The 22,680-nt window shown below is 43.0% G+C and overlaps 1 protein-coding gene across 1 annotated transcript; it reads right to left on the bottom strand.

Annotated features, from left to right (window-relative positions):
* Window positions 1-281: 281 nt before the first annotated feature.
* On the bottom strand, window positions 282-21,109 carry LOC134396759 (cationic amino acid transporter 2-like). The gene is made up of 12 exons (XM_063123319.1): window positions 21,064-21,109; window positions 15,563-15,938; window positions 14,061-14,216; window positions 11,373-11,538; window positions 8,887-9,023; window positions 8,331-8,553; window positions 7,321-7,457; window positions 5,727-5,829; window positions 4,698-4,840; window positions 3,918-4,084; window positions 1,744-1,852; window positions 282-404 (listed from the first exon to the last, which is right to left on the bottom strand). Exons 2-12 carry the CDS (start codon window positions 15,936-15,938, stop codon window positions 304-306), a joined length of 1,818 nt encoding a protein of 605 aa, XP_062979389.1. The 5' UTR covers window positions 21,064-21,109; the 3' UTR covers window positions 282-303.
* Window positions 21,110-22,680: the final 1,571 nt, after the last annotated feature.

The raw sequence follows: 22,680 nt of genomic DNA, 5'->3' as shown, positions 1-22,680 counted from the left end.
CCTGTGAATAGCAGCTTGCTTAAAGATGCCCAAGGAGCTCTTGGGTTCTCTGAACCACAGTTCATTCTTAGCCACTATGCTACATCAGCTCATCCAATGGATATGGATTATATGAGTTAATTTATTATCTGTTATTTGTTTTACTCTAGAGTATTCCATACTACAAAGACGGACAAACAAATACATTGAAGGCATGGGGAAGTCACATTATGATGAAGTCCTTCCACTGCTGTAAATCACTCATTCCACATCATGGTTTCCGTAGCATTCTTTTTCCCCAAGTGAGTGATGAATCTATCTGTGTCACTTGTTGCCTGCATGGCCTTCTGTGGGTGGGGACAGATCTTGTTTCTTGTGTCTCTCTGCACTGTGGCGGATCCCATAGGCAAAGTAAATTAGGACGCCTACAACGCAAAGGACAGAAGTGTGACTTCTTTGCCTTTTCAGAACGAGAAATGTCCAGAATTACCCCTTCTCCTCAGAACATTTTTGGTAATTATAGAGAATGCTACCTCAGATAAAACACATTGGGAGAATTTACAGTGGAGTCCTATATATCCAATTGAATTCAGTGGGACTTACTCCCAGGTAAGGGGCATAGGATTGCAGCCTTAGGCTATGGTTTGGTTCCCGGATCAAATGCTCTTTCTCTACTGCTATTTTCCAGGCACTAATGCCTCCAAGATTCCTGGGTTCCACATAATTCGTATTCTACGCTTTGGTTCACACATGCATGTATACCTTTTGATTTCTCTGCATTTGCTCTGCATTTGTTAACTGGTTTCTGTGAACTGACTTAATTGAAAAGCACTGTGACCCTGTTCAGACGACATGGTAAGCTATGGTGGTTAAGCATTTTGAGCTAAACATTATGGTTTAGCGTGTCATGTGAACCATGACTTAGCATGTCGTGTGAACCATTCCTAACCATCGTAGCTACATAACCACAGTTTAAACACACTCACTAACCATTTGTTGCAAAAGGGTTAGCAGCCTAACCATGGCTTACGTTGTCATCTGATGATGCAACATGATATGAAAGCTCTGTCCATGGTATGAGATTGGGGATGATGGCCCATTCATACGGGCGAGTCATTATTTGTATTTAATATGTATCCTGCCGCATGGCTCCATGGAGCTTCAGATGGTCTACAGCAGCCTTTCCCAACTTGTTGCCCTCCGGATGTTTTGAACAGCAATTACCATCAGCTTCAGCCAGCATGGACAATGGTCAGGAATGATGGGAGTTGTTGTCCAAAATATCTGGAGGACTCCAAGTTGGGGAAGGTGATAGTATAGTGATTGCCATACATGTATGAACCAACCGTATGGCCAAGAGCAAACTAATAGAGATATGCCATGGTTGTCTGCTAGGACAGCTTCCTTCTCTTGGATGCACAGTGCTTTGTGAGAATCAATATGGGAGCCAACTGGAGGATTTCTTGTCAATTGGAGGACTACTTGTCACTGCTAATGCAAGAGCTGTGAGAGATGAACACAAAGAGGCCAAGTTTTCTCAGCTCCACTTTATTTCCTGACCACTTATACACGGACTGGGTGGTGGGGTGTCTTCTGTCAAAGAAGAAGGCAAGATCACCAAACCAGATGTATCACAAATTTCTTAGCCCTAGCAAGGTAAGAACCCGGCTCTGCTGCCTTATTCAGATGACACTGGCTTTACAGCTCATGATAATGTCCTCAAAGTCTCATATGAAATGTCACCCACATTCCCAAATGGCTTACCAAGAACCATCCACACCATGTACCAAAGCCAGGTGTCATTGCTGAACTGAGTCATTAGGTAGCTGTTGACCAGGACACAGAGGATGGGCAAGAACGGCAGGCACGGGACCTAAGTTAGAGATTTAGAGAGTTAACTGTAATTGAATAAAAGGAGCAATATTCCACATTACAGCCCTGAGTACCTGAGATGAAGCCACAGCTTGGGACCACAATACCTGATGGAACACCTCTCCCGACGTGAATATACCCGGTCACTACGTTCAACATTTAAGGTCCTCCTCCGGGTGCCTACTCCGAGAGAGGCTCGGAGTGTGGCAACGAGGGACAGGGCCTTTTCGGTGGTGGCCCCCAGACTATGGAATGATCTCCCTGACGAGGCTCACCTGGCACCAACACTGCTATCTTTCCGGCGCCAGGTTAAGACTTTCCTTTTTGCCCAGGCATATGGCAGCACATCTTAATCACCCACATTTTTAGTTTTGTAATGGTTTTTAATGCTTTATGTGTGTATGTTCTGTGTTTTAGAGTTTTAAATTTTGTATACTTGTTTTTACCTCAATTTTAGAATTTCTGTAAACCGCCCAGAGAGTATATAAGTGAAATAAATAAATAAATAAATATTGATGAATGGGAATTGACCTCCCTCTGTGTCAGGGCTGGGCCACAGGCAGCTGTCAAGGGGAAGCCAGAAGCTGCATCATGGACTCAGAGCCAAGCCAGGAGTCTGAGCCAAAAGAACACACTGAAACACAATATGGCCTTTTAGAGTCCTAGGAGGGGGCAGGTCCAGTCCAGAACCTGAGAATACTTTACTGCCCTAAAAGTTGCTTTGGACTTCAGTTCTGGTGACTCACTATATAGAGATGAGAATTCCCAGTTGTATTCAAGCTAGTTCATGACCATTTTTTGTCATGTGTTATCAAGCTTTTCCCCATGACCAAGAGGAATTCGAATTGTACTTTCCAAGAGGTCATTTGAGCATACAGATGTACGTAATTTTAGCAGAGTATTCACCGTATTTTGGTCCCATAACCCTTCAAGCTCAGGGAAAACCTACGTATTTATTCAGTTTGCAGCTGAATAAATGATGCATAGGGGCTGATGAGCTGGCCCTCCTGTCAATCACAAAGCCACCTCTCCCACCCTTCTCAGAGCAGTTTCTTCAATGATCCAAGAATGGGATTGGTGTTTTTTAAAGTAGAGAACCAATGTTTAAGTGGATTTTGTTGTTTATTCGTTCAGTCGTTTCCGACTCTTCGTGACTTCATGGACCAGCCCACGCCAGAGCTTTCTGTCGGCTGTCACCACCCCTAGCTCCCCCAAGGTATACATATACAAACCAACCAAGATTCCTTAATCTGAGTCAGGGGGAGTGGGGAGGCAGAAGTACAAAGAGGAAGAGGCCATTAACCCTCAGCTGAGAGACTGTATGGAGAGGAGGACAGAGCTCCTGTATCTTTAACAGTTGCATAGGAAAGGGAATTTCGGCAGGTGTCATTTGTATGCATGCAGCACCGGGTGAAATACCCTGTTCATCACAACCATTAAAGCTGCAGGAGCCCTTCCATCTTTTGTATCTGCTCAAGAGGGCAGGGCTCCTGCAGCTTTAACTGTTGTGATGTAGCTGGAATTTCACCAGGTGCTGCATGCATACAAATGACACCTGCTGAAATTCCCTTTTCTATACAACAGTTAAAGATGCAGGAGCCCTCTCCTCCTTTCCATAGACTGTACATGTGTCCTTTGACTATGAGTGTATGGATTTTGTTAAATCCATTCCATCAGTGTCTCACAGATTGTCGGGTGTCTTCATCCCCTCATCCATTCACTGACAGAATCAGATTTTTGTATGAGAATTTTGCTCCTCTTTACAATTATTCATTTGCACTAATATGCCCCAGCACAAGCACACAAATCTACCTGAAAAGTAAAAAAAGAAAAGAAAAAAAGGCTTGCAAGTCCTGATTCATAGAAATTGGAACCCTTTTAAATCCATTGAGGATTTCTCTATCATCCCTACTGTTGGCTAGAAGCAAAGGTGGTGGGAAGCAGAATGCAACCCAGTCCTGTTCAAAGGCAAGTCTGTAAAACAGCCTCTGCCTTATTGAATGTGACATTCATTACGCCTCATCAGTACCCATTTAGCTTGCTAAAGAGGGGAGACCCTTGCTTACCATGAACTCTGCTTTGTTCTGGCTCTGAGGCTGCCTCCAGATGATTAGGGCTGCCACTAGAATCCCCAAGAGGAGGACAAAAAGGCAGGCCAGGCACCAGGTGCCCCCCGATGAGAAACATGGCAGCCCTGTTGTCACCAGCACGCTCACGATGCAGACCAGGACAACTGGGGAGAAAATGGCCTATGAAAAGCATGCAGGGGGAGAAACATCTTCCTCTCTCACACCAGACTATTTTATGTACCATAACAAGTGGGCCTGGAAAAGTACTACGCAGAAAGGCAAGGCTCTGCTGCCTGGAGAATTTTATGAACTGGTTATTTCTATTTGTTTCAAGTGAGGCCTGTAATAGCTAAGCAGGATGATTTCCGCTTACACATAATGGCATGTCTTTTTGGTTTCATCATGCCCAGTTAACTGTATAGATCAGCCTTCCCTAACTTGGAGACCTCCAGATGTTTTGGATACAAAAATACAATAAATCCCAGCCAGCATAGCCAAAAAATAATAATATATATATTAAAAAAAATGGTAAGGGATTATGGGAGTGGTAGTCCAAAAGGTTTGGGGAGCATCAGGTTCAGGAAAACTGGTATAGATGATACAGTAGATAAAGGGTGGGCAGAAAGTAGCTCTCTAGATCTTTGGGACTTTGATTCCCAGAAACCCCTGTCAGCATGACTAATGGTCTGGAATGCTGGGAGTTGAAGCCCAAAATTATCTGAAGATCTACTTTCTGCCCACCTCTGCAGTAGGTGGGGTTGCTGTTCCAATACTCACCCACAAAGCATAAAGTATGGGCCACCAGGTTGAAGGAGCCCTGGGATGAGATCACATGAGGATTGATGAGGAGGTCTACCCAGAGCATCTTGCTTGGACTCTTCTTTTCTGATGGGTCCGGAGAGCTGGGATCAGGTTGGTACCTGCAAAACAAGATCATTTATCAGAGAACACATAAGCTGGTTGAATCTTCTTTCTGGCCAAATTGTTGTAGTGTTAAGAGGATGTAGAGCTGAAGGACAAGAATTTGGAGACACCCCTTTACAGAGTATAGTTAAACTTGTTAGGAATATTGCAACCATGTCTGCAGTTTGGCATTTAGCTATAGCCTACAATGATCCCTTCTCTTGCCCTGGAATATCACTCTACAGTTGTAGCCCACTTTTTCCATGGTTTTGGGACCACGGAACATGTGGCCTGGCACTGTGGTTTGTCCCAGCTCTTCGTGAGTAACCGTGAGGAGCTGGGCATGGGGCACAAAGCTCCATCGGGGGTGGGGTGAGCAGGGAAATTTATTTATCTTTTTTAAAATACTTACTTTTTGTGCATGAGCGTTCGTGCGCTCTGTCCCCTTTAACAGAAAAAACAAAATGGCGGGCGTGATGTCACGCACTGCGGGTGAACCAGGGTGATGATCTTGCGATCATAAAATCATGAGATCACCTCCCTCCGAACCCCCTCGTCTAGCTGAGGCCTTAGTTGGAGCTAATAGCACGCAAACCTGATGCTCTCGGTATGCTTAATGCTGAACTATTCTGCCTCTTCATCCTCAGTGAGCATATTGCAGAAACAAACAAACAAAATACCCAGTGAAACAACCACCACCCTGTACCAGGAGCTAGCCATAATCATATGTGCCTTTGGCGTTTCCTTAGTTCTGTTGTGTATTTACTAACAGTGAAAATGCAACCCAAGAGACAATATGTGTGGAGAGAATGTTATATCGCTTTAGGATGTTGTCCTGAGGGGCACTGAAGTGACACCTCTGCCCCTGCCCAATCATTAGACAGAAGTCGTGCACCTCATTACCTGAGGAGAAGAACACAGATAGCTACGAGAGTGTAGGCCAGCAGTGTCCCAATGGACATCAGGTCAACCAAGGCCTTGAGGTCAAAGAGGAAAGCCATCAAAGCTGTGAAGACAAGACAGAGGGCCTATTGCAAACACAAGCAATCAAGTATTTTCTACTACTACTTCTTGCTGTCTATATGGAGATAAGGGATAGTATCCGATTGCGCCTGTGTGCTCACAGGGGTAACTTCTACGACTAACCCCCCAAAGGTGGAAATGCCTGTTTCCAGAATGGGGAAGGTCAGTGGGAGTACCAGAAGCAAGCTCCACTGACCTGTCCTGATCCAGAAACTAGCATTATGTTTAGAAGTGCAAAATCTGTGTTACGCAAGTGGTCGCTCTTGTGAGCACAATGGAACCAGGGTAAGAGGATTGCCCCATTGGAAACTGCCTGAGGTAACCTATACTTTGTAAAAGGTATCTTGTGCATAACAATCAACTCTCTCAGCCTCTCAAGATTTGGGAAGGATGGAATGCAGAATTGCCTTCCCAGTGAGGTGCGCACTGTGTACAGTTCTGAACACCACATCTCGAAAAGGATTCTGTAGAGTTGGAAAAGCTGTGGGAAAGGACAACTAAAACGATCAAGGGGCTGGAGCAATCCCCCGATGAGGAGAGAGGATACAGTGTTTGGGTTTATTCAGATTTGGAAAAAGGCAAATAAGAAAGAATATGATCAAGGGTTATAAAATTAGGCATTGTGTGGAGGAAGTGGAAAGAAAATAGTTTTTCTCCCTCTCTCATACTACTAGAACCCAGTCGTGGGAGATTCACGCTGTGAATCAGACAAAAGGAAGCACCTCTTCACACAGAGTATAGTTAAACTTGTTAGGAATATTGCAACTATGTCTGCAGTTTGGCATTTAGCTATAGCCTACAATGGTTTCCCTCCTTCTGACTCCCCTCTCTCTTTCTCTCTTTCTCTCTCTTTCTCTCTGCCTTCCTCCATTGCTGGGAGTGTGTGTTTGCTCTCTCAACTGCCTGAGCACAAAGAAATGGACTGAACAAACTCCTTTTCAAAACTGTAAGTTGTGCCCGTGTTATATGCAAGATATCTTGTGATTATTTTACTTTATTTTACTTTCTATGAAGATAGTCTTTTGTGTGCATGTGGCACTGGTGAATGCCCATTCTCCTTTACCTCTCCCCCCCACCCCACTAATGCCTAATAAAAGACAGCATTACCATATAAACCAAACAAAACTAAGGAACTCTCTGTCATTTGAAGTGGTAATGGTTTTAAAAGATTAGACAACTACATAAGGCTATTAGATACTACTCATGGTGGCTATAAGCATGCCTCTGAATAGCAGTCACTGGGGCACAACAGCAGCCTGTTGCCCTCATGTCCTTGTGGGTTTTCCAAAGGTATCTGTGGGAAATACGATTCTGGACTAGGCAGGCCCTTAGTCTGATCCAATAGGGCTTTTCTTACATTCGTTATTCCAGATTCAAAATAGACCTAGTTTTCCGTTTACTGCAGGATTGTTGGTCCATTGTCTTCTGGCAGGCCCAAGTGTATTCAATATTAGATTAGCATTTACATCCTTACCTGCAATGGCCCCAGACACCAGTGTTGCAATTGCTGGGCTCTGCTGGCTGTTCACTTTGGCCAAAGGCTGGAAGAGCAGTCCATCCCGGGCCATAGCAAATATAATCCGTGGCATTGGGAACATAGAACCCAGCAAGCTACAGAGGAAGACAGAGAAAGAAAAGAAAATACTCACGATCATGGCCTTTCTGCCTTTTCCTTACCCTCCTTTTGTACACAAAGGAGCTTGCTTTGCATCTGTCAGGGAACCGTTTCAGCACTGCAGTGGGCCTTGCAGTTTGTAGCTGAAATTTACGATGACCAAGAGGGACACAAGAGAGTTGCATAAAATTATGAATAGAATGGAGAAAGGAGAGAGGGAGAAGAGCAGATTCTTCTTCCTCTCAATACTAAAACTTGGGGTCATCTAATTACATAGCTTAATGACAATGAAAAGTTCTTTTTCACAAAATGTACCTTGATTTATAGAACTTGCTGTCACAAGATATAGTAATGGGCACAGTCTTTATAAATGTATAGAGAAGCCTTCTCCAACCTCCAGATGTTTTGGACATCAACTCTCATCAGCCCCAGACATATGGCCAAAGTTGTAGCCCAAAACATCTGGAGGGCAACAAGCTGGGGAAAGCTCTTATACAGCAGGGGTGGACGAAAGATAGATTTCAAGATGTTTTGGACTTCAACTCCCAGAAGACCCTGCCAGCAAGGCCAATCATCAGGGATTCTGGGAGTTGAGATCTAAACCAAAGCATAGGTCTACCAGTCGCTAGTAGCTAAACAGAACCACCAGGTTCAGAGCCTCTAAATATCACTTGGTGGGAAGCAAACAAAGGGAGATGTAGCCTTGCGCCTTGCTTGTGGACTCCTCAGAAGAATTCTGGATGGCTACCATTGGAAACAAAATCCTGGGCTTGATGGAACCTTGGTTTGATCCAGCGGAGCTGTTATGTTCTTCAACCATATGCATGAGAATGTACTATATCATTCTGTAATGCACCAGCTATCCTTACCTGGAAGTCAGAGCACAGAGTGACCCCACAGCTACAGCGTACTTGGCCAACGTCCATCCAATGTAGTCAAAAGCCACTGGCAGAGGACTCATCGTGTCCAAAAGGTGATAAGGCATCATCAGGGTCAAGGCAGCTGAAATACTGAAGTAGACTAGGAAGCAGATGACCAGGGAGAGAACAATTCCCAATGGGATGGATTTCTGGGGATTCTTCACTTCTTCCCCTGGTAGACACAGACACGACTAGTCAAATTATCACTCTGAAATACACATTTGTCTCTTTCTGAACAAAGTATGGGGGCCATGGTACTCTAGCCAATGAGCAACGATAGGTACCCCAAAAGGATTGCCTAAGGCTTTACCTGCAACAGCAATGTTCAAGACAGCACAACAAAGCATTTTCTACTCCTCAGAAAAGCTGGACACAGGGTAGCTTCAAAAAGAACAGGCTCCTGCTGTGAGGCGACGTCATTAAATCTTTCCTCTTTTCTTCATTAGCCGGCAGATGTGGACATCAATGACTCACTCTTGTACTGCTTGACTCCCCTCTTACTTACCGGTAGTCGCAATGCAATCAAAGCCAACGAACGCATAGAAGCACGTAGCGGCTCCAGCCATGGTCCCACTGTAGCCATAGGGCATGAACCCTCCGGTCCCAAACTCCCAGGTTCCATTGTCAGTTCCAGTCTGGTTTCTTGGAAAGAAGGTGACATAAAGGAAGTCAGTGAGAGATGGATCTGATTGGATTTTATTTATTTTATTTATTACATTTATATACCACCCCACAGCCGAAGCTCTCTGGGAGGTTCCGAAGCTCTCTGGGTGGGAGTTGGTAGGATTCCTGAATAGACAGAAATGGAAGTGGTGAAGCAGATGGTACTAGCAGGCAGGCAGGCAGGCAGGCAGGAAGGAAGGAAGGAAGGAAAGAAGGAAGGAAGGAGGAATATTTAAGAAGCTTTGTTTCAGTGTGAGTATCCTGGGAAGTTAATTACTATATTAAAAAAAACCCTGAGCACATTCCATTTTGCAAGAGTCATTAATGTGCTGCTAGTGAACAGAATGTTGTACTGAGCCTGGGAAAGTTACGTTCAAATCCCTATTCAGCCATGAAGTTCCCTGCACAGGCTTGGGCAAGTCATTCTCTCCCAGCCTAACAGAGCCTTCCAAAGTGCTGGTCTGCAACTCCAAGCATTCCTGGCCAGCGTGGAATAGCTACGCCAGCTGGGAATGATGGAAGTTGTAATTCAATACATTTGGAGGTCACATGATTGGGGGTTGTTGTGAATGTAAAATTGGATAACACCATGTCCCTGACTTTATGGTGGTGTTTGGGCACCGCAAGGTGCCTTGCTCCCGCACTTGTGTTCTTTCCTGGCATCTGCGTGGGAAGGAACGCAAGTGCAAACTTTCCCCTCTTTAAAAGTAAACAACAACAACAACAATGGGGGGAGGAGAGGAATGGGGCAGTTCCTCCCCCCTTTTAATTTTTTTTAAATTTTCTGTTATCTTGGCAGCTGCGGAGATACAGATAATAAAAATAAAAAAGGGGGGGAGGAACAAGGCAGCCAAAGGAGGATGTGAGGAGAGGGGGCAGGGACTCAGGGCGAACCACCTCTACTCCCTCTGGCTGCCTGTTCCTCCCCCCAATTTCATTTCATTTTTATTATGTGTATCTGCACAGCTGTGGAGATACAGATAACAAATATTTAAAAAAAAACTGGGGGGGGAGGAACGGCCCCATTCCTCTCTTCCCCCCATTTTTATTTTTTCTTACTTTGCCAGAGATGTGGGGCCGCTCATGCCGACCAATCAGGAGGCACCAAGGGCTCCGCTGCCAAAAAAGTCGGGGTAAGAGCCCAACTTTTTTGGAGTGGAGTTTCCAGGGTTTGCCCCCGGATGGCTTCACAATGGCGGCTGCGTCATGTAGATGACGTGCCGCCACTGCGAAGCCACCCCAGGGCAAACCCTTCATGTAGACAAGCCCCATGTACGCCCTCTAGGGATAGGTGAGAAATTTAGCTCCATCGAGGTTATTATTATTTTTGTTAACAGATTTATGCGATCAGCTCCTCCTGGAACTGAATGCAGAAACAGATCCAATTTGAAGTCAGGAATCTGTGCATTTCTGTGCTTGTGATGCATTCCATGACATAAAAGATGTTTTCGATAATACAATATGCAGAAGCCCACTGTGTACATTTCTAAAGTGCCCACAAACACCCTTTAGTCAAGGGGGGGGGGGCATCCATTTGAAAAATATGCACCAAAGAGGATGAGGTTGCCTGCCTGGAGGGAAAGTGCCCATGGATTGCATTCTTCCCTTCACTCTTATACACACTTTATCTGAGAGCAATTCTCACATTGTTAAGGGGAACTCAGAGCGTGGCTTCATAAATACACATGACCCTTTACTTTCCTGGGAGTAAGTGCCATTGAACTCAATGGGGCTTGCTTCTGAGTAGGCTTGCGTAGGACTGCACTGATGGCCTGAAGACCTCCCATCCCCTTCAATGCATTTACTTGGAACCTCCCTCTCCCATTGACTTCAGCAGAGTTTTCATCTAGCAGGGGAGGATTGTCGTCCTTAGCTCTCACCTGCTGGTTCCAGCCCCAACAATTGTCAATACCATTATAATCCATTATAAAGCAGTAGTGTAGATCCTGCCCAGGTATTCTCAAGGAGTCAATGTAACAATACTGCAAAATGCCGCCATTGCTAGCTCTGCTAGTGGCTGTTCCTTCTCCTTCCCCTCCATGTATGCCCATGTGTTTAGGGAAAGGAGGGAAAGCAGCCCAGGTCACTGGCAGCTCACAGAAATAGGTATTCCCAGGATTTAACGCAAGGGATGGGGCACAGTGTGGTGAAACTGTGCCGGAGCTGCGTTTTAAGAAGAAAGGACTTTCAGGAACTGCATGGGTCTGGTACCTTGTAAAGAACATTCACCTGCTTAAGCCCATTTTTTTGTAGCCAAGTCTGAATCTTTAGAAAGATAAACATCGTGGCCTGAGAGCCAATGTCAGGTTCCGGGTTCGATTCTCTTACCTAAATCTATGGGCAGCAGTGAGTAAATCATTCTCACTCATCCTCCAATTCTTTAGGTCCCCTTTGATGAATCCACTGATTATTATGAATAGCAGGACGAGCACATTAATAGCTGTGAAGACCTTGTTGACTGTACTGGATTCTTTCACCCCGATGGAGAGGAGCCCTAGGGAGTCAAGGAGACAGAACGACATTCGCAACAATACTTCACTGCTGAAAATGTTCCCTGTGCTTGGCTTCTTTTACTGACTCAAATTTGAAAGTGTAGACAAGAACAGGTATTAGGGGTAGAGGTCTGAGAAAGTGCCCTTTGCAGAGTACGATATAGGCAGAGTTGCTGATACCGTATGGAAAGAAAGCGTAATCTGAGGTGTTGCGTTTGTTGTCAAAAGAAAAGTTCCCATGTGAACTTTTCCTACTCTTATTCTTAAAAGATGGGTACATACATATTGTTAATAGTCTTTTAGTATTTAAGAAAGTTATAAAGTCTGATCTATTCTGGCAGGCTTATCCAGTGGAATTATTTTAGGATGTTTTTAGGATGTTTTAATAATGTATACTATGTTTTTAATTCAGTTTTATGTATTTTTATACTTATTGTTGTTCCCCTCGATACAAATGGAGAGGCGGGTAAGAATTATTATTATTATTATTGGATGGCGCTGTAGCTCCCTGGTAGAGCACATGTTCTGCATTATGGAAGGCCCCAGCTACAGTCCCTGGCATCTCCAGGTACAGCAGGGAAAGACCCCTATCAGATACGCTGGAGAGCTGCTGTCAATCACTGTCGACAACACAAAAGCATCTTCAGACGTGTGTTTTATCGCACGCTCACTGCTGGCCACTTCACAGGTCATGTTGATGATGCAGCGATCCTCCTGTGCATCTCCTGCTTCTTCTGTTGCTTTTTGCACTACAAAATCTGTTTCCTCTTGGCTCTGATGGTAATTGGTGCCGTGTCCTGCTGTGTGCAGGAGAAGCAGCAGGATAACAATGCCCACTGAATGGGCCACGTGGTCGTGACTTGTATTCCTCTTCCTTCCCCAGGTGAAGAAAGAGGAAGGTGCTCGTTCCTGTGGTGGGACAGAAACAGAAGGCAAAGCCCCAGTAGGGAAACACGGTTCCCCACCCCCACCCCGGTCTGAAAACTCAGTAAGTTAGATGGTCTGACATGGTATAAGCAGTAGGGCTGATGGGACTGTAAATCCATTATGGGTTTCAGTTAGAACTTGAAAGAATCTATCCAAGGTGCTGAACCCATTTTACGGATAGTGTTCATCACTTTGGATAGCTCCTTTAGAGTTCTGCCTGTTTCTGACTGAAACCCAGAGTCCATATTATATTTAGAAATATGAACAGTGCTTGCAAAAGAGGAGGTTTTCATACTTTCTTACCATACTTCCATCAGTGCTTAGTAATTTGGAAACCCTTCATCCTATGAAGTGGGCTAAAGAGTCACTGACTTACTACAACATTAAAAATCAACATCAAAATTAACAACAACAACAAAGGAATGCACACCATATACAGAATACTGAAGTTGTGAACAACCATTTTTTATTGCTCGCTTTGAAAATGAAACCCTGAAAACAGGTTTTCTTTTACACACACACACACTTACAGCAATAATGCTGCTGCTTTATCTTTGATAAAGAAAAATAAAAGATTTACAATGAAACTTAACTTTTAAAAGACAGTTTGGATTCTTAAAAAACAATGAATTCTTTTTCCACCTCAATGTTTGTTAACAGAAGTGAATGTCTTAGGGATAGAATTGTACAGCACATGTGGCTTTTGAATCAGAATTACGGACTGAAGAAGGCAAGGAAAAGGGACAGATAAGATATAGAAGGTTTTGTTTTGAGCGTTCTGTAGCAAGAGTTATCAGAAATGCAGCTTGCTGCCTGTTCCTTTTTCAAAGAAGTGCTATTTGAAACAAGGAACACAGTGTGTTAATACTAAAATAAAGAACTATTCCTTGAAAAAAGGAACTAACTGTTCCTTGAAATAATCGTGGGAGTACTCAGAACAGGTAGAACAATACCAATGTAAAATTAAATGTGGGGTACTGTGGGTGGCAAATGCAAGGATTTTTGATAATACTACTCAAGCCCAACTAGTTGGGGTTGCAGTAAGCACATAGCAGGAAGAATAAAAAAATTCCGTACATCTCTAAATTCAATGGTGCAATCCTAGACATGTCTACTCTACTTCCCTTGCTCGGCTCCGTCCATTTTCTTCTGCTGCCCCTTACGCCTGGAACGCTCTTCCAGAACATTTGAGAACTACTTACTTCAATCGCAGCTTTTAAAGCTCAACTAAAAACTTTTCTTTTTCCTAAAGCTTTTAAAACTTGATGTTGTGCAGACTTCTACTGTTACTTTCTACTGTTAGTTTTACCCTACCCTGTGCCTGTTTGCATTCTCTTCCCCTCCTTATTGTTTTACTATGATTTTATTAGATTGTAAGCCTATGCGGCAGGGTCTTGCTATTTACTCTTTTACTCTGTACAGCACCATGTACATTGATGGTGCTATATAAATAAATAATAATAATAATAATTTTATTGAGTTTAATGGGGCATATTCCCAGTTAGGATTGCATCCTAAATGGGCAATCGTCAACAGAATGGATGCTGGGTTGATTTCTGGATCCTTACACCATTAACAAAAATTAGTACAAACATACCTGCCAGTATGACAATGAGGGAAACAGCAAAGATATCAGGATATTTAGTCAGTCCGGGAAAGGTCACGGCCATATGGGTGTTGAAAAAGGTCGCCATTTGTTTGCCCAGCAGCTCATCAAAAGTTGAGCTCCAGGCTCTGGCCACGCTGGAGGTACCTGCAGAGAATCAGCAATTAAATAAAATAGGGCCATCAGATATGGGTAGAGAACATCAAATTTGAAGAATGAGGATACTGTAGAGCCCTGACAGCTGTACTACGTACGTATACACAGGTATGGAGATTCTGCTTTAGGAAGTTTATGGACGGCTGACTTGGACTTCTCTGAAACAGCAATATTCTCAGGTTGCCCATCACATTCTGTGAGAAGGGAGTTAAACTTCTTTCAGCCCAAAGGCCAAATTCAATTTTGGTGGAGCTCGGGGGGGGGGGGGGGCGGAGGGTGCATTCCAGGGGTGAGTCAGGCTGAAAGCAAAAGGGGCAGGGCCAAAATACCCTAAATGCCAGCATAATTTAGCTTAAAGCTCTTGCTACTGGTAAGTAAGCCTCGGAAGAGGTATTTCAACATTTTGGAATGGGGAAAGAACTGTGCAAAATCTGGGAAACCACCAAATGATTATAGCAGTCAGGGGGAAAGGTGTGGCTTGATTGGCATTCCCGGTGGGCCAGATTCGGCCCACAGGCCTGAGGTTCAACATCCCCGTTCTATAAAACGTGTCCTTTTAAAATTCTCTTCCTAAGTAAGTATGTCAGCCTTAAACTGTTGCGTAGGCATATACATTCTCTATGATCCTACAAAGCCAGGCAGAATAGGTCGCTCTTCTTACCACAAGGATCTCACATTTTGTTACAGAATTCTTTTTGTCACTGTGCCTTTTTTCTCCATTTATTTGGGGGCAGTTTTTCCACAGCCTTTACATGGCACACTTATTTTTGTCAGCCCTACGTTTTGCCTGATCAAAAGTGGTTGAATCAAGCTCCCAAGACAGGCATAGGTGCACCCTCATTTTGTTTACAGATTTGAGATTGTGAAACCCCAAATGTGATTTTGAGAATAAAATGGCCCTGTTCAGAAGACACCTTAAACCACGGGCTTTAACTATGTTGGTTAAGCCAGAAAGTAGAGCTGTGTTCAGAAGACACCTTAAACCATGGCTTTAACCATGGCGAATAAAGCAAAAGGCCTTATTCACTGTGGTTAAAGCCGTGGTTTAAGGTGTCTTCTGAACAGGGCCATTTTATTCTCAAAATCTTGTCTGCACTGACTGGCAGCAGCTCTCCAGGGCTTCAAACAGAGGTCTTTCCCAGGCAACCTGAAGATGTTGGCAATTGACCCCTGGAACTTCCTGCATGAAAAGCATGTGTTCCACCAGTGAGCGACAGCCTTCGTACAATTCAACCCTCCCCATTTGCCTACGTTCCGCCTCCCTGATTATATTTTCATAGATCCCAACCTTTGGCATCAATGAAACTGTATGAAGATATCAAAACACATGTTTATACCAATTACATAGGTGAGCAGCAGGTTCCACCCTGTGATGAATGCCCACAGCTCTCCGACTGTTATGTAACTGTAGAGATAAGCCGATCCAGACAGCGGCACCCGGGCTCCAAATTCAGCATAACACAATCCTGCCAGCATGGATACCAGAGCAGCAATCAGAAAGGAAATGATGATACTAGGGCCTGAGTAGGTCCTGGCAACCTCCCCTGCTAAGACGTATACCCCTGCACCCAACGTACTGCCTACACCCAGAGCCACTAAGTCCAAGGTGGAAAGGCAGCGGCGCAATTCCGATTCTCTGCAGTCACTTGTTGGTATTATTTTTCTACGGGAAACCATCTGAAAGAGGGAGAGTGCAGGACCCCAGATCGACATCTGAAAAAGAAATAAGCTGGAGTGAGCATTAACACTGGTGCCAGGATGCTCATTCATGAACCGCCAAAAAAGAGGAAATGCATCAGCAAAAAAAGAAGACCAAAGAGGACACCACTCCGCATTAAATGTGCACATCCTAATTTATATGTGTAGATACAAATTTAGAAAAACAAACAAACCTATAACTTAAATAGAAATTCAATACGCCTCTCTATAGTGTGGTTTGTGTATAATGGCAATTTGCTAAGACACAATAAACTATGGTTTGGTCTATAGTGTGGAGGGCTGTGTGACCAGGTGACCTGTGTGCCTTGCTCAGTATGCTGTCCAAGTGCTGTTGAGTGACTTCAAGAGCCTGGCTCTCCCTCCTTCTTAGGGTTCTTTATCTTTAAAGTGGACTTGGAATGGACAGCCCTTCAGATGAAGGGTGCCTTCAAAATAGAAGGCAGTCCTTTGGCAGCTCTTCAGATTTAAGACTGTCCTCTGTAAAAAGGGACACATGGCCACACTAGAACAATAACAGCCCTATGTGATGAACTAAAGCAGTCTTCTCCAACCCTGGAACACTCCAGATGGACTACAACTCCTATCCCACTATCCCCAACCATCTAAAGTCACACAAATAGCAAACATGGTAGCCTTCCAGCAAGCATATTCTCCAGCGTTTGAAACACTCTCTTCAGAGAGACAACATGATCGAGAGACCTCTGGCTTATGTCAAGGGTTCATTTCAGACGACCACTACATACTGATCAATATGCATCTAGAATAATTCAACAACAGTTCAAGAGTCAACCTGCACTCCAAAGTCTTCTAAAGTAAAGACTTACTAATTTGTTTAGATTCATGTCCTCTACAGCCTTTGAATTATTTGCAAATCACTGTGCGGATCAGTGGAGGCTGGTGGCTCTGATGTTAGTGGGGTGGTGAATCCACTCTGGGTTTCAGTCAGAACACTGAAGGAGCTATCCAAGGTACACCTGGATAACTCCTTTAGAGTTCTGACTGAAACCTGAGCGGATTTACCGCCCTACTGACATCGGAGCCATGAGGCCCCACGGATGCAGATCCACCAATACCAATGACTGAAAAAAGTCACCTTGTACTGAAAAGGGGGGGGGGGGAGAGAGAGAGAGAGAGAGAAAAGGTACCCATAAAATTAGGATGGGTTAATTGGCTCTGTTTGCTTGCCTGTTCTTCATCCTTATTCATCCTTATCATAAAAATGTAATAAATAAAAATAAATAAATAAATAAATAAATCCTTGAAGCAGGAGCGCCCAGTAAGTAATCCTATTACGCACACACAATCTACTGAGACTTTATGTTAAGTAGATTTATACCTACGGTCTATTTCTGCTTCTTGGTATATCTTGCTATGGCTTGGGCCTGAAACTCAAATACAACACTTGCCAGCTGAATATTTTCTCATGTTAGGTTTCACTGCTGTGAAAATTGTGCCACATTCCTAAACCTGTACTTGCTACTTCTAGGACCTCTCTGCAACCTTGGGTCTTAGAGGCAAAGGCTGCTTGTTTGTAAATCTGACAATCTGCTGCTTATAAGCCTCAACACTTTCAGTGGGTCTGGAGCTCACTGACAACAAAGCAGTTCCCTTTGAAACTATTTGCAGTAGTCATATAGAACAGTTACAGATCTTCCCATGGTTTACATATTCAATAGGAATTAGAGGCACCTTAAGCTTGGTCAAAAGCCCAGTTATGAAGCAACGTGCAATCTGGAACTGTTGCTTCACATATCTTCCCAGTTTTTACTGGAAACACGAGTTCAAAGAGCCATTCCTCCTCCATCCATCTTTGGATCCACCACATCACCACCACTACCAACATACAAAAGTGTAAACACCTGCTTTTAATTTTTTGGGCAGTACCTGGCCCTGAATAATAGCTCCCCTGAGTCTACTTAGATAAATTATAATTGCACTATCTAAGAATAAGGGACCTGAACCTATGACATGGAAAGGGGAGCACAGGAATGAAGACAATTCAACTCAGAAAGTAAGCAGGGAGTTAACGAATGAAGAGACTTCATTCTCAGCTGGAAATGGCCATGACAATTGACTAGGCTAGACTTGAAGATCATTGGTTTGGGTCCATGAGCACGCACCACATCTATTCATTCAGTGGGGATTGGGTCCACTGACTTGGAGAACTCAAATGTGGTCATGTTGACCGTATTATCCGTGTTGACCATATTGCCTTCATTTGCAAGCCCCCACAGAACCTCTTGCACTTTATTATATCTGACTAATGTGCCAGAAGCTCAGGGTGGACTTGAGTTTTGAACTGGATAATATAATTGTCTTAGAGAGAACAGCTTGTATGAACAGACTGGAGAACAGAAGCCCAGAAAGTCTGAAAGTACATAGCCACAGAGAAATGCCTTTCTAATATGGTTTGACAAATCTGTCCATTTTGGTTTCTCTCAGTTTCTCATTTTTCCAATTGTAAGTACGGTTCATCTCAAACTTTCAGAATTTAAAAAAGAAATATTCGCTCAAAAATTTGTATGCATTTGTGTGTTTCTTGTAATGCATGCATTTTTGTATGCAATTCTGCCTAATATACATATGTTCTGCAAGCAATTTTCCTAATATAATGCATTTTAACATTATTTTCACTAATAATATGCATTTTTGTGTGCATTTCCCACTAAGATACAGACTTTTACACAGATTTTTTTTTTTTATCGGAGAGCTCCACTGCAAAATTCAGAGAAATGCGAATTTTGAATAACTGAGTTTTGATTTGGATATTGCTTCAAACATGCAAAATTATATAAGTTCACATTAAAATGCACACTCTACTAATTTATGCCGCATCCATACAAACGTTTGCCTTCTGAACTGAATGTACTGGCATCAGATTTATCAAACATCTAGAAGGGAAAGGCTTTGAGAATGCAAAATTCTTGCAGCAGTTCCAGGAGACACCTAGGTTCACTTTGAAATAAATGTGTGCGTCTGGATATTTTTCCACATGGCCCCAAAAAACACTGGGCATTGTTTCTCCTACAGAAATCAATGAGACCGAACATTGCTTAACTTGGGTTGGTTATGCCCACCTTTGGCATTTCCAGGATCTGCTAAATTGTATGGTAAAACCTACGTTAACTGTTATAGGTGTTTGATGTTAAAAGCCCTAACCCCAGTCTTTTTGGACCTGTGATCACCTTTGGGAATTTGAGAAACTGCTGTGGGCACCACCACAAAGAGCTTTATCAGTGGATCACTGGTTTGGTGTCTACCTGTCGCATGTATGGAACTTAGGCTGATTCTCATTCAGCAAAATAAATAAATAAATGTTTCGTGTTTTTGGTACACCACAATGTCTCTTCAATAAGGGATTGTGTAATTTATCTAATTGCTGGCAGTGCAATACAGCTAATGTTTCTTTTAAATGTAAGTTTTGGCAATGTCCGGTAGTTGTGCGGAGAGGTTATACACAGATAAATTTTGTACTAGAACAGTCTTTAATATTCACTGATGTACCTGGTCTTTTAAAGTATTTAGCTGCTTTATGGAAATTAACAAATGGTCGATCTAAATGGATTCTCTGAGTCCTTTTGACAGCTAAAAGACTGATATTACAACATTGGATGGATAAATGCTCACTTCCAATAATGCAATGGAGTGAGGACCTTACAACCCTTTCAATATTAAACCGGTAGCATTTAGACACCACCTTCAAATGGGTACTTATTTGGATATTTGTCCTGCTTCTGTTGAAGCCCTTGTATAATTGCTAGAAAGTTATATGCATTTCATGTTTTTAAAAAGGGGGGGAATTAAAATTTTCAGTTGCCCACAGGCAACTGAATTGGGAGACCATTCATGGGCAGCATTTGAGGTCCCCATGGGTGTCATGGCATAATTGGAGGATGCCTGGGTTAATGAATAGTTTTAGAATTAGTGTAACTGCATTCACATGCATTCTTTGCCTAGGCATGTGTGCATGTGTATATTCAAAATGATTTATATAACACTATCCATAAAATATATTGCAGCAGCGATTCATTACAAATATTTCTTTAAAAATATAAAATAAAAACAATAAAAACTAGAAGTCAACCCTTGTTTTTGTCTTCCCTTCCTTGTCACGTGTTTGTTTTCCTCAAAACAAAGTTTAGATGGTGAGCCAGTGACAACTAGGGCCTAATCTACACCAAGCAGGAGATTGCATTATGGAAGCAGTATATAAGTTATTTATTTTATTTATTGCAGTTGTATACCGCCCCATAGCTGAAGCTCTCTGGGCAGTTCACATAAGATATAAGAGGCAGGAATCACACTACTGCTTTATAGCGGTATTGAAGTGCACTGACAACTGTTGGGGCCCATTGACACATACCATATACCACTTTCATGGTGCTATATCCTGCTTGGTGTGGCTCCTGACTTTTATATACTGCTGCCATAGTGCAATATCGTGCTTGGTGTAGATTAGGCTTCTGTGTCTCTCTTCCATTTGTTATTACTCCATGAATTGGCTCTGCCTCACATTCTGTTCTTCAAAGTGGTTTCCAGTTTAACTTTAAAAAGGTCTGAAATGAATTGATGAACTGGCACAGGCAGTTCACTGTAATTTTCCATTCATAGTTTTCTCTCCCCTTGACTTCAGAGCATAACAGATACAAGTGTAACTTGCAAATCTGCAAGGCATACAAGAACTCAGTCTCTGAATATAGTCCGAGGAGAAACCGTTTTCGTAAATCATACTGTCAGCATAGTGCTTCTTTAAAAATTAATAAGTCTTAAGATTGTTCAATTGCATTCTAGATTCCCCTTCTTCAAAATCTGCCTCTTGAGGGCTACTCACTGGAGCCTGTTTTGGATCTCAACAAGAACAGTTCCCTGTTTCTCCAGTTTCTATGCCCACCATTTTTTTCTAGGTGATTTCTCTTCTTCATGTTTCTTTGTCACCCTTTGGTAAGTTGCTTTTTTGCACCCTTGTCACACTTATTATTATTATTAGCATTATCAATGTACATGGTGCTGTACATAGTAAAAGAATAAAACAGCAACACCCTGCCACATAGGCTTACACTTCTGTAAGATGCTTGCAGTCTCCCCACACCCTGTCCCATTTACAAAATAATTCACTTACTTTTATACTCTCTTGGGAAATTTGTCCCAGTTCCACACTGACAGAGTAATGGATGGGAAAGGGGGCAAACCTAGAATCACTGGGTGTTTTTGTTTCCTCCTTATTTAAATGTATTTCATAAGTTGCGTAGCCCATCCCTCTGTCTCTCTGCCCACTTACCTCTGCCCTTTCCTGGCCGCTGTGGTCATGGGGAAATCTATGCAGAAATATTTCTTTCCCATAACAGTTTCCAAATCTCACCCGTAGCACACGAGTGCTAAGCGGCTCAATGCTTTATTGGAAAGCCTGAATTAACGTTTGAAAATTGCCTGGGCTGGCAGGACATAGGGATTCTCATAACTTCCCTCTGTCTCTCTTCTTTTTTCTATGCCTCTGTTCCTTTGGCATAGAAAGTTTGACGCCTTTAAGAATGTGAATGGTAGCATTTGGCAGGATGCACACAAGGAGTGGTGTTGAGGCATTAAGGAAAAAGAAGAGCAAAAACATATGGGGCAGGGGGAGACAGTGAAGGAGGGCAGAAATGGATGTGTAGTCAGGCATTGTAGGTGGAATTCTAGAAGACCAGACTAGGGGCCGGAGAAGTTGATAGACATTGTGGTAGGTCTGTGGAAAGCCATTTCTGTGAGGGTGTGTGTGTGTGTGTGTGTGTGTGTGTGTAGGGCACAAATTGGTGGGTTCAGCAGCTAGTACCTCAGGTATAAATGTATGTATGATCCGAATTAGTGAGGTTATACAAGTCATTCTGGTACTAAAAGCAAATTCTTGGGCTTGTAATGTGCTCAGATGTACCCTGTTCTGTTATTCTAGCTCTTTTGCACCTGGGTCTGGTTGGTGGATCTTGGGATTCTAGTAAAAAGCAAAGTAGACCAGATAAGCCTGAAGTCTGCCTGCTTTTGCTTTAAGTGACTGTCAACCTATATGACTGTACAATGAATGGTCATCTGTATCCATCATCTCTGTGAATAGCTTATGGACCAGAAAGTGCTGTACTCCTTAACTGGCCCCTTATAAGCCCCCCCCCTCGTTCTTTCGTCAACCTCTGGTAAATGTCTGCCCTTTGTGAACTGAAAAAGAATCCTATTGGGGATCTATTGGCCATAACTGAATCATGCCCATTAGTCTGGCTTTCTAAGTTTGTGTTTGGTGGTTAAGCTATATTAGAACTCTGTTAACAAGGTATGGATTTGAAGCAAATGTTTTGTTTTGTTTTCCATCAGAGGGAAGGAGGGGGCGGTCTGATATGCATAAAATTCTTCACAAAGCCCTGATTCATCTCACATGAACTATTCCCCCCACCCCAATCACAGCAGATTATGTCAACAAGTAGGAGTATCATCTAGCCAACTTCATTATAATAAAAGGCATGACTTTAAAAAAAGATGTTGCATAATGGCTTGTGAAGTTAGGCTGAAGACATATGTCATATTTAAAAACTGCTGTGAACACATGGTGTCTCTAGCTTACCTCTATATCAAACGCTGTTGTGTCACAATAGGGATTGCCTCTGAAACAAATGTATTGTTCAGTTCTCTCCAGAAAGCAATTATATAATTCACCTGGTATTCTCTCTTTCTCTCTGTTTGATAAAATCTGCTCAAAGTTCCAATTTGGCTACTC

The sequence above is a fragment of the Elgaria multicarinata genome, chromosome 3 (assembly GCF_023053635.1).
Source record: "Elgaria multicarinata webbii isolate HBS135686 ecotype San Diego chromosome 3, rElgMul1.1.pri, whole genome shotgun sequence".
Taxonomy (NCBI): domain Eukaryota; kingdom Metazoa; phylum Chordata; class Lepidosauria; order Squamata; family Anguidae; genus Elgaria; species Elgaria multicarinata.
The sequence above is the reverse complement of the archived record's forward strand: the minus strand, read 5'-3'. Positions and strand labels throughout refer to the sequence as shown.